The sequence below is a fragment of the Canis lupus genome, chromosome 15 (genome assembly GCF_003254725.2).
Source record: "Canis lupus dingo isolate Sandy chromosome 15, ASM325472v2, whole genome shotgun sequence".
NCBI classification, from domain to species: Eukaryota; Metazoa; Chordata; class Mammalia; order Carnivora; family Canidae; genus Canis; species Canis lupus.
In genome coordinates this window covers 23358559-23371297 of record NC_064257.1, presented here as the reverse complement: position 1 = coordinate 23371297, position 12739 = coordinate 23358559, and the positions used below count along the sequence as shown (strand labels likewise).

Here is a 12739-nt window from a genome sequence, read left to right as displayed (position 1 = left end):
AACCACAGTGCTTATTGCAAAAGTGGATTGCCCAATCTTTACTTCAGAGAATCGCAGCTGGATTTCAATTTCAGAATAGGCAGCAGGATGTCTAATTCATGAGAATAACGAAAACATCCATTTTGTTGTTCCAGGATTGGAGAAATTACTAGAAATTCTAATTGCTTCACCTTTGACTGCAGTTTGCCACCGAAGTCTCCAAAATAGAGACCTTAGTACCCCCAAAACAAGGTGTCAACCATGTGAATTAACCATCAAACTGTGAGAAAAGGTGGTTCTTCACAACTTCCTAAAGCACCGACATGTAATTGGGATTTATTTTTTCAAAGATCCCAGAGATTACGGTACCAGAAATATATTTTCAGGGCTATTCACTTTCGAGACCAAGTCCCTTCAGTTTATCACCCTTAAAGATTTCTATTCCATGTTCCTCCTCCTGCATATGTAAACAACACAGGGATAGTTGGGTAGTTATGCCACGTGAAAGCCCAGGTGCATTACCATGTATGTGCTGGAGCTTTTGATAGGCCTACAGATCCTGAGGTGAGTGTACTTTCATGAAAAACAGGCAGGATTATAATGAAGAAGAAGTCAAAGGGCATCAGAGATCTCCATCCCATGTAAGTCAGCCCCATCTAGGAGAAGAGAGCTAGCTGCAGCAACTCCTCCTCAGTTTACTTGAAGATTTGGCTCTCCACATCTCCACTGCCCAGATCCCAGCTACGAAGAAAATAAGCAAGTGTCTCTCACAGTAAATTGTGCCTATATCCCCTTACCACCTCCCAAAGATGTATAAAAGCAAAAATCATCAAATCTACATATTGTTATTTTGCTATCATTTTTTAAACTCATACGTCAGCTCTGCCTCAGACCCTAGGGATATAAAGACAAAAAAAAAAAAAAAAAAAGAGAGACCTTTGTCCTACCCTTGAATTTAACTTTATAGAATACTGTTGACCTGTGAGGGGTATCTGCAAATAGGTGTCCAACACACTAATGGATTCTACTTGAAATTGAAAATGCTTATTGATGAAGTTTAAGACCTACCTCCAGTTCCCTGCCCAACTCTGCTCTGCAAACCAAAATTCTTAGCAAGACTGAATCACAGCTGCTGAAGTAAATACAGACTCAAAGATTCACCTTTATTCACTTTGATCTTTCGGGCCGCTATAAAACAGGTATGGCCAAGTGATTCCAAGAGGACAAAGATGAAGAGTTCAGATATAGTGTTTATCAAATGTCAGTGATCTACAACGTACTGGATTTTTGAAAATACAAAGACCCTTTGGCAAAAATCCTCATTGAAAGCATTGAATGCACACAATTTTAGAAAATTCACGCAAGCGATTAGAGATAAAAAACAAACAAACAAACAAAAAACAGAAAAAAAAAACAAGTTAGAAAAAAAATCTCCAGGTCTAGGAGCACAGGCGTAGATCAAGTCGGTCAAGCATCTGCCTTCTGCCCAGGTCAGGAGATCCTGGAACCCAGGCCCACATTCAGCTCTCTGCTCACCAGGGAGTCTGCTTTTCCTCTCCCTCTGCCCCTCCCCACCACTTGTGCTGTCTCTTTCTCTCAAATAAGTCAAAAAATATTAAAAACAAACAAACAAAAAACTCCAGGTCTAAAATACCTATTTGATGGGCCTTTGACTTCCATGTTCGCTGCACTCACGGGGCCCCTACCAACCCCAGCCCCAACCAACCCTCTAGAAACCTGTGCTTCCCTTGCATTGCCACTGCCACTGCCTTACATCTGGTCCTCACTGGTTTTTACTTAGAACATCCCCATGGCTTTTTTTTTTCTCTCCCCATGGCTTTTTAATGAACTTCTCTCTGCACATGGTTTTAAGGTGGACATGGTCACACAGATAATTTTCAGTACCACCCTTCATGACAGATATGCAGACACAGAAAGAACTTTGAGAACCCACCCTTAGAAAAGACCATAATCTCTGCTTTGATCTGAAAAACACAAGGAGGGTTTCCTGCTCCTGAAATGATTGTGTTCTCAGAGCGCAAGGACAGCAAGTCGGTTTCATCCGAACCATGGTCTTAATTCTTTACCCATTTGATCCTCGGACCACTTCTGCATTTATGTACGAGAACACTGGAGCAGAGAGATTAAGTGACTTAGCTGTGCACACACAGCCTAGTAAGTGGGAGAGCCAGGTCTCAAACCCAGTCTCCGGCTTCGTCCACCACACTCTTAGCTCACAGGCACATTCGGGTACGGGGACCTCCACATCCACAGAGTGCTTGGGTCACTGCCAGGTATACAAAAGAGGGCCAGTCGAACACGACTGAAAACATGGAACCAGAAGAGAAAAGGAGCTCAGATTCTAAAAGGTAAACTATGTAAATAGTCCCAAACAACAGAGAGAGGTCACGGTGAGCATCCAGGACGGGTCCTGGTTGGCTTGCCTTTCTCCCATCCATGTCTCCTGCTCTCAACCAGGAAGTATTTGTCAAAAGCAAACCTGTGTCATCCCCTGCCCCCCCCCCCCCCCCCGCCCCATCTCCCTGATGGGAATTTGGAAATCTGGGGATCCCCACTGTGTTTCTCAAACTTTTACAGGAAACCTCTTTCCCTAACGGCTGGCAGATGGCAACCACATTCTTAAGGACTAGCCACACGGCCTAAGGAGAACCCACAACTAACCCTCACCCTCAGTACCCTGACAAGGCTGGCATTTACTCCACAGTGTATCTCTGTTGTGTTGTAATGTAAAAATACTGTTTATAGCTACTTATAATTGCAACTGTAGACAAAAAAAAAAATTATTCTTACTGTGATTTCCTGGCCTATCTGTGCATACTTTTGCAGTACCTCCGACTACGGTTTCATACCCACAACAGGGCGATGGATCAACTCCAAGCCCTTCCCAGCTCAACCCCTGGTCCCACCACCCCCTCTCCCACCTTTCCAGCCACACAGCTACTTGCAACCAGAGTGACAGTGACACCGCAGCCTGTTTTCCACCCCGAGTCTTTGGGAGTGGGCTCCCTGTGCGTCTTGAGGGAGACACCCACCCTTCCAAGCCCCACTGCGGTGCGGTTTCACCGAAGCCTTTCCTCCATTCTCTCCCCGTCTGCAGTGTGGACACCCGGTCATACTTCCCTCCTTTGTCCCACGCTGCTTGCCTTGGGGTCCGTGGCTGTGTCCCATGCCGGCCCGTGGCGGCCCTGGGGACAGGCCCTGGTTTGAGTCCATGCGACGTCCTGGGTGCCCGGGGGAGCCCTGCCACGCCGCGTGACCTCTGGTCTAAGGGAAATGGGGCTCACAGTGGGTAACCCAGTCCCTCAAGAGAAGGCAGGAGAGTTGACTGTAAAGTTTAACTTTTTAAAAAAAAAAAATTTATTCATGAGACACAGAGACAGAGAGAGAGGCGGAGCCACAGGCAGAGGGAGCCCGACGGGGACTCGATCCCGCGGCCCCGGGTCACGGCCTGGGCTGGGGGACGCCCCACCGCGGAGCCCCCCGGCGTCCCTATAAAGCTGAAGTGACACGCAGATGCAAGGGGCCGCGCACCTCGGGCCTCGGTTTCCCCAACACAGGCCCGGCCCCGGGGGGGGGCGGCGGGGGGGCGCCCGGGGCACTCACCAGCTGGCGGCCGGCGGGTGTCGGTCGTCCAGCGTCCTGGTCCAGGGCCGGTACCAGCTGATCTGCTCGGCCGCCGCGCCCCAGAACCGCTCGGGGTCCGCCGCCGCCGCCGCGAAGTGGCTCCGGTACTCGCCGCCCGCCGCCAGCGCCCGGCAGCCCGCGCCCCCGAGGCCGCCCCGCGCGCCGGGCCCCACGCGAGCCCTGCGGGCCGGGCCGGCTCCCCGCGCGGACGGGCGGGACCCGGGCAGGGGCCCCCCGAGGCCGCCGGCGCCCGCGACTTGGCGGCACTGCAGCCAGGACGGCTTCATCGCCCGCGCCCCGGCCCGGCCCGCAGGTGCGCCGCCCGCGCTCCCGACCGCGCTTCCCGGGCGGCGGGGGAGGGGGGGGGGGGAACCGCTGGGGGGGGGGCGGGGCGGGGTGCAGGGGGCGGGGCGGCCTCCGGGGGGGCGGGGCGGGCGGGGGCAGCTCCCGGGGCCGGGGGGGGGGCCAGGACCCGGGCGGGGTTCGGGGAGGGGCTTGGGGGAGGGGGCGGTTCCCGGGGGAGGCTCCCGTGGGGGGCGGGGCGGCTGGGGAGGCGGGTCCCGCGGGGGCAGGGAGGGGCCGGGGGGCGAGGCGGTCTCTGGGGGGCCAGGGAGGGAGCGGAGTGGGCGGAGGGGCCGGAAGGGGCGGGGGGCGGCTCCCGGGGGGCAGGGAGGGGGCGGGGGGCGGCTTCCAGGGGGGGCGGGGGCCGCCCGCGGGGGGGCGGGGGGCGGCTCCCGGGGGGCAGGGAGGAGGCGGGGGGTCGGCTCCCGGGGTCCTGGGCGCCGGGAGGGGGGCGCTGGCAGTGTGGCCGGAGTTGCGGGAAGAAGCAGCGCGGAGCGGCGGGGCGGGGGCGGGGGCGGGGGCAGCCCGGGGGCGGGGGCGGGGGCGGGGGCGGGCGGCGCTGGTCCCCGACCTCGCAGGGCCCCGGGGCGCGGGTCGGGGCGCGGCTCGCGGGCGTCCCCTGCCCAGAGGGGCGGGCGGGGAGGCCTCTCCGGCCTGCGGCGCGACCGGACGGCCCGGGGCCCCGCGACTGCTCTACTCCCCGAGCCCACAGCCTGCTCGGAACACCTGGAGCGGCTCCAGGAGCCGGGACGGCTGCAGGCGAGGGTGCGGCCGGCTGCTCGCAGGGGCAGCGCCGGGGGGCGGCGGCCTCTGCGCTGGGGAGCCCCTCCCCCCCGGGCACCTCCCCACGACGGCCCCCCCCCGGCCCCTCCCCTGCGGCCCGGACTCCCCCACAGGCCTTGGTGCATCTCCCAAGGTGCCTCTTGGGAGTTTGGGGGGGCCCTTTTCTGGATGCTGTTAAAAAAACAAAGCGGAAAGGAGGACCCAAGTAGCGATCAAGTGAATCAAACAAAAGAGAAAGAGGAAGGTGGGGAAAGCAGAAGAGAAAGGCAGGGTAAATGACTGCCTGGGCTTAACCTTCTAAAAGCTCCTTCACTGCGTCCTACACCCTAGGGAAATCCGGACGCGACCCTGTTTGCCCGAGCACTTGGGGTTGAGAGCCGAGAGACGTGTATTCTCAAATCTGAGGTGACAAATAGTGGAAGGCCCCGACCCCCAGGAAGGATTGTAAACTTGAGAAGCTGGAACCAGATTACTCTGCAGGAAAAGAATACCGTGGAGATAAAGGTTAAACCGAGCAGAGATAAATCTAATGCAAACCAAAGAAAATTTAAATAATCACTTCAGTTATTTCCTTTCAACTGAGAAACAAGGCCCTACACTTTCTCCTGACACCTACCGCCGACTTGATTCCTTCCCAAGGCTTCCAGTCGAAGGGTTTCCAATAGCAAGAGACATTCATCACCCCTTGAACCCAGAAATCAAGCCATTGAACCCCCCAGTTCCCTCCTCTCTTCTGCCCAGTTGCTTAATGCCGCTCCCTAGTATGTAAGCTCCCTTGATTCCAAAGTATCCCCTATTGTATTGCAATGATGCCCACCCCAAAACAGGATTCAGACCTTGTTAATGCTCAGAGCTTGGCAGTCCCGGGCACCTTTAAATACCTGTGTGTCAATGACACTGATTATCAGGGTCTCAAGGCAGACTCTCCGGGTCAGTTCACCCCATTCCTGTCCCTCACCCCAGCATACTCTACAAATAGTATCATTTTCTCTCTGTGTCAAGACTTGAATAAAGTAGGGAATCTGACTCTGAAATGCATGGTTTTTGCACCAAGTGGATCATCTTCCTATTTAGGGAGAAACAGAGACAGAAGAAAAGGAAGGGAAGGAAGGAAGGAAGGAAGACAGATTTTAGACTTCCAATAAACTATGACAAATTGAATACTCACATCCATTCCTAGAACCCTACTGAAAGAGAATCAGAGTGACAGTGACAGTGGTGGTAAAAACCCACAAGGATGAAAAGAATAGGAGCAAAGAAACCAAATGAGAGAATGGAAAGAAGATGGATTCATGGTTTTATGACTTACAGGGTCACTTTAGGGTGGGGAGGGTTCTTAATTTAACTGCTTTTGGTGGAGGAAAAGGATTTCCTCTTCAGAAACCTGGAATGTGTCCGGATTTCCAGGCCCTGGCTTCCTCTGCAGGCTCAGAATGAAGGTTAAGGGCTTAAAAACCAAAGCATTGATTAAAAGATTGTATGAGACAGGGACACCTGGGCAGCTCAGCCATGGAGCATCTGCCTTTGGCTCAGGGCGTGATCCCCAGGTCCTGAGATCAAAGCAGGGAGCCTGCTTCTCCCTCTGCCTATGTCTCTGCCTGTGTCTCTCATGAATAAATAAATAAAATCTTAAGAAAAAAAAAGAAAAAGATAGTGTGAGATGAAGTTAGACCCTCACCTCGCTGGGTGAAACCATTTTCTCTGGACCTGGAAGGACACCATGTTATTTTAAGTGGATGTACAAAATAGATCATTAATGTAATTTCCAAACTAAGCCGCCGGAAGAGCACGAGTGAAGGCACAGTCCAGCAAAGACAAGGAGCAGAGAGTACAAATAGAGCATGAGTGACCAAGGAGACCAGAGGTCTTTATTGGCACTCAGTAGAGAAGTGCAAAATAATGTCAGATGCAGGACAGAGCCTGACACTGCACCATTGGCCTTTGAATTAAGACGCTCCAAGGTGTAAATATGTACACATTGATTCACACCAGGGCAGTAGCAGACTAAGCTCATTTAGGGCAGCAGCAAAGCTTATGAACATCCAACCAATCCTAAATGTCAACTTCAAAAACCTCCAACTTTACCAATATACCTAAAAGTTTACAATCAGAAAATTTTGAAAGAAATCATTATGATTTAAATACACATGTATCTTTGACTCGATAATTGCAAACTTTTAGATGTTTGCACCTCTAAAACTCCAGCTTTTTCATACAAAATATTTTTCTTGTGTGCCAATAAATTATATATATATATCTATTTTTCTTTCTTTCTTTTCTTTTCTTTTATTTTTCATCATAATATGTGCACTCTTTAATCCCTATCTCCCATTTCCCCCATCCACCCACTCATCTCCCCTTTGATAACCATCATTTTGTTCTCTATAGTTAAAAGTCTGTTTCTTGATTTGTCTCTTTCTCTCTCTCTCTCTTTCTCTTTGCCATTGGTTTTGTTTCTTAAATTCCATATATGAGTAAGATCATGTGGTATTTGTCTTTCTCTGACTGACTTATGTCGCTCAGCAGTATACTCTATCCCTATTCATACTGTTGCAAATGGAAAGATTTCATTCATTTTTATGGCTGACCAACATTTTGTTGTGTATATACACCACATCTTCTTTATCCATTTATCTATTGATGGACTCTTGGGCTGCTTCCATAGTTTGGCTATTATAAATAATATTCTAATGTTATAAGCTATGACATTATAAATAATTCTGCAATAGACATAAGAGCATATATCCTTTCGAATTAGTGTTTTTGTGTTCTTTGGGTAAATACCTAGTAGTGTGATTACTAGATATCCACTCTCATCACTTTCATTCTGCATCTACTGAAGTGGCCATATGGTTTTTATCCTTTCTCTTACTGATATAACATATCATGTTGATTGCTTTGCAAATATTATTAAACCCATCCTTGCATCCTGGGAATAAATTTCACGTGACTGTGGTATCTGATTTTTAAAAATATATTGTTGGATTTGGTTTGTTAATATTTTTTGAGGATTTTTGCATCTATATGTATGAGAGATATTAGCTTAGAGTTCTCTCTCTCTCTTTTTTTTTTTTTTTTTGGAGTGTCTTCTCTGGTTTTGGTATCAGGGTGATGCTGGCCTTCATAGGATGAATTTTCCAGTTTTCCTTCCTCTTGTATTTTTTTGGAATAGTTCAAGAAAAAAATGGGTATTAACTCTTCCTCAAATGTTTGGTGGAATTCACCTGTGAGGTCATCTGGTCCTGAGCTTTTGTTTGCTGGGATTTTTTATTATTATTATTATAACTGATTCATTTTTCATTACTGATAATTGGTCTGTTCAAAGTTTCTATTTCCTTCTGCTTTAGTTTTCATAACTTATATGTTTCTAGGAATTCATTCATTTCTTTCTAGTTGTCCAATTTGTTGGAAAATAGATTTTCATGATATTCTATTACAATTACTTGTATTTTTGTGGCGCTGGTTATTATTTCTCCTCTTTCATTAGTAATTTTGCTTATTTGGGTCCTTTCTCCTCCATTTTTCTCTCTCTCACTCTTCTTTTTGGGTCTTGCTAGAGGTTTATCAATTTTGTTGATATTTTCAAAGAACCAGTTCCTGGTTTCATTGATCTTTTCTATTGATTTCTTTAGTTTCTATGTCATTTATTTCTGCTCTAATTCTTATTATTTCTTTCCTCTTACTAGGTTTGGGTTTTGTTCCTCCTTTTCGAGCTCCTTTAGGTGTAAGGTCAGCTGGTTTATTTGAGATTTTTCTTGCTTCTTGAGGTAGGCTTGCATTGCTATAAACTTTCCTCTTAGAATTGCTTTTGCTGCATCCCAAAGATTTTGGACCATTGTGTTTTCATTTTCATTTGTTTCCACCTAATTTTTCATTTCTTTTTTGATTTCTTGGTTGACTCATTCATTGTTTAATAGCATGAGTTTTTTTTTTTTTTTAAAGATTTTCTTTATTTAATCATGAGAAACAGAGAGAGAGAGAGAGAGACAGGCAGAGGGAGAAGCAGGCTCCCTGCAGGGAGCCCGATGTGGGATTCAATCCGGATCCCAGGACTCCAGGATCATACCCTGAGCCAAAGGCAGATACTCAACTGTTGAGGCACCCAGATGTCCCTAATAGCATGTTATTTAACCTCCATGTATTTGTGCTCTTTCCGGATTTTTTCTTGTGGTTGATTTTTGCTTCATAGCATTGAGGTCAGAAAAGATACACAGTATAACTTTGACTTTAAGACTTGTTTGTAGCCTAATATATGATCTCTTCTGGAAAATGTTCCATGTGCACTTGAAAAGAATGTGTATTCTGTTATTTTAGGAAGAAATGTTCTGAATGTATCTGTCAAATCAATTTGGTTCGGTATGTCTTTCAAAGCCACTCTTACTTTACTGATTTTCTGTTTGGAGGATCTGTTCATTCATTGATGTAAGTGGGGTATTAAATGTCCCCTACTATTATCATATTACCATGGATTATTTCTTTTATGTAACGGTTTTATGTATTTGTTTACTTCTATGTTGGGTACATAAATTTCTACAATTGATATATCCTCTTGTTGTATGTCCCCTTTTTTATTATATAGTGTCCTTCCTTGTCTCTTGTTACAGTGTGTTTTAAAGCCTGTTTGAAGAAAAAAAAAAAAAAAAGCCTGTTTGATCTGATACAAGTATTGCTACCCCAGCTTCCTTTAGGCATCCATTTACATGATAAATATTTCTCTACTCCCTTACTTTCAATCTGCAGATGACTTTTGGTCTGAAATGAGTCTCTTAAAGGTAACATATGGATGAATTTTATTGTTTTTGGTTTTTTTTTTAAGATTTTATTTATTTGAGAGAGAGTGTGTGCACAAGCAAGGGGGAGGAGCACAGGGAGACGAAGAAACAACCTACCCACTGGGCAGGGAGCCTGATGTGGGGCTTGATCACAGGATCGTGACCTGAGCCAAAGGCTGATGTTTAACCAACTGAGCCACCCAGACACCCCTTCTTTTATCCACTCTAGCACCCTACGTCTTTTGATTGGAGCATGTAGTCCCATTTATATTTAAAATAATTATTGATAGATATGTATTTATTGCCATTTTTTTTACATGTTTTGTGGTTGTTTCTATAGATTTTCTCTGCTTTCTTCTGTTGCTCTTTCTTGGCTTGCTGGCTTTCTTTCTTTCTTTCTTTCTTTCTTTCTTTCTTTCTTTCTTCCTTTCTTTATGTAAACTCTACACCCAACCTGGCTTGAACTTATGACCCCAAGATCAAGAATCTCATGCTCTTCTGACTGAGCTAGCCAGGCACCCTGATTTGTTGCCTTTCTTTAGTGATATACTTGGATCCTCTTCTCTTTATTCTTTGCGTATCTATTACTGGTTTTTGATTTGTGGTTACCATTAGGTTTGTATATAACCTTTTCTGCATATAGCAGTCTATATTAAATTGATGATCACTTAAGTTTAAACTCTAAGACTATTTTCAATTTCCATAATTTTCTTTCCTCTCCTTTCCTCAGCTTGATTACTTTCCTGTACTTTATCTTTCAGGTCATTAATTTATCCCTCTGCTTTGTCTAGCCCGCTATTCATTTCATTAAGTATATTTTTAATTTCATTTCTTGTGCTCTTGATCTCTGGTTCTTTTTTTAAATCTCTGTGTTAAGGATCTCACTGATGTCCTCCATTCTTTTCTCTAGTCCACTGAGTATTTTTATGATCATTACTTTAAATTCTCTATCAGGCATATTACTTATACCTGTTTGACTTTGGTCGCTTGCTGTGGTTTGCTCCCATTCTTTCATTTGGGAGATGTTTCTCTGGCTCCTCATCTTGTCTGACTTTCTGTGTCTATTTTTGTATGTTAGTAAAATCAGCTACTTCTCTTGCTCTTAACGGTAATAGCGTTATGAAGAAAAGGTGCTATAGTGCCCTGCAATGCAGTGTGTCCTGTACCCCAGGACTTGGAGCTTCAGGAAGTATCTCCTATGCATGTTGCCTGTACTGTTGAGACGTGGCCTCTTTTTCCTTCAGTCCCGGTGTCTGCTGGGGCTTTTGCCTATTGTGGGCAGCAGGGTAGTGAGGTGTGTGATGGTCTACTCTTGCAAACAAGATCTGTGCCCAACACTGCTGGAAGTGAGGTCTTGCCAAACAAGCAGTTCGGGAGATGAGGTATTGGCAGGGTTTGCACAGGCCTTCTCAGGGAGGGACGTACAGCACAGGGAATCAGGAAAATGTAGCTGGGAAGGAGTGGAAAGAGGACTTGGTGCAAGCAAGTTAGATAAGGAGCATTGGCACAGCACTGATTCCTGCAGATGACTGTTGTTTGTGCTGGAGGGTGGGGGAGGGAAATGGCACCTGCCAGCTCCTTTGTTCTTGGAGGAATCTCTCTGTGATCTCTATCTCTTGGGGCCAGGCAGTGCTCTGAGATAAGCAAATCACTCTCCCCTCATCTGCCCTTGGCATATTTTCAAACTCATGGTTCTGTGCTCTCTATGCACAGGTTGTTATGCTGTCTCTTTATGCATGGTGCCTATGCTTCCTTAAACTTTCCAGGCTCTCCAAGAACTGAGCCTACCAATTTTTAAAATTCCAGGCCTTGCTGCTTTTAAGAACTCATGATAAGTAGCCCCTCTCACTTTCAAAGGCAAATATTATGGAGATTTATCTTCGCCATGGGCTCCAGATGTGAAAGACTGTTTTATTTCCTTCTCCACATCACCAGCTCCCTCCTACTGTGGACAGCCGGGTCCTTTACACTCCTAGACCACATCTTTGTTCTCCTACCTTTTTCAATGTGGTCTCTTTCCTAACTTTAGCTGTGGAGTTTGTTCTCCCAGGCTTCAGGTCATTTTCTGGGTTATTTACACTGATGTGAGTGTTATCTAGTTATATCTCACAGTTGTATCTTAGGGATACAACTAGATAACACTGTGAGCTTATGGTCCTCCCACCCTGCCAGCTTCCCAGCCAACCAATAATAAATTGGATATAGTCATATGCTATTCCAGATGATATTTTAAACACTGTAGGTAAAAGTTAATTGATCACATTATCTGAGAAAAGCTTTCTAGTAAATAGAAAAAGCATAATGATGGAGAGAGGTGCAAAGAACGAGTATAGAAAATGAAAAAAGTGGGGATCCCTAGGTGGCTCAGTGGTTTAGTGCCGCCTTCAGCCCAGGGCATGATCCTGGAGTCCCACATCGGGCTCCCAGCATGGAGCCTGCTTCTCCCTCTGCCTGTGTCTCTGCCTCTCTCTGTCTTTCATGAATAAATAAATAAAATCTTAAAAAAAAAAAAAAAGAAAATGAAAAAGTGTGAAAGACTTCTCCAGAAAGAATGAAGGGAAGGGAAGAACCTGAAGCCAGAATATGTAATGCCTTAGGAAAAGATGCTGAAAAATAGGAAGAAAGCAGAGTGGAATTAGATTTAAAAGAGAAAAAGGATACAAGAATCCTGCAACATAATCCCACCTTATAATTTTTGCCCTGGAGTGGTCATCCTTAAGCAGAAACTAACATTTTTCATCAGAAAGAGTAAAAGTGATGAAAGAGTATACAGTTTAAATTTTTTTAATTTATTTACGATAGTCACAGAGAGAGAGAGAGAGAGGCAGAGACACAGGCAGAGGGAGAAGCAGGCTCCATGCACCGGGAGCCTGATGTGGGATTCGATCCCGGGTCTCCAGGATCGTGCCCTGGGCCAAAGGCAGGCGCCAAACCGCTGAGCCACCCAGGGATCCCCGAGTATACAGTTTAAATGTAGTAGTAGATTACCCTGGTCATGTACTCTGCCGGCCACACAATTCGTATTTTCACCTGAATTTGTTAAGAGTCAAATGTTAAACTTTGGCTAAGTATTAGCGGTACTAAGATTTTTTGCTTATAACAACAACAAAAAATGTCCCCATTTATCTAATTTCCTGGATATTATGAAAATTTAGCAAATACATGTAGAAGCGTTTGCATAAAGTGCCTTATCTCTGCAGGGGGAGCCTCAAGAAACA

The 12739-nt window shown here is 46.3% G+C and overlaps 1 protein-coding gene across 1 annotated transcript in view; it reads right to left on the bottom strand.

Annotated features, from left to right (window-relative positions):
- The window catches only part of ACSS3 (acyl-CoA synthetase short chain family member 3), a 142500-nt gene extending 138589 nt beyond the window's left edge, over positions 1–3911 (bottom strand). The window contains exon 1 of the mRNA XM_025438990.3: positions 3604–3911. Coding sequence (XP_025294775.1) covers positions 3604–3911 — 308 coding nt within the window. The remainder of the gene's footprint in view (positions 1–3603) is intronic.
- Positions 3912–12739: the final 8828 nt, after the last annotated feature.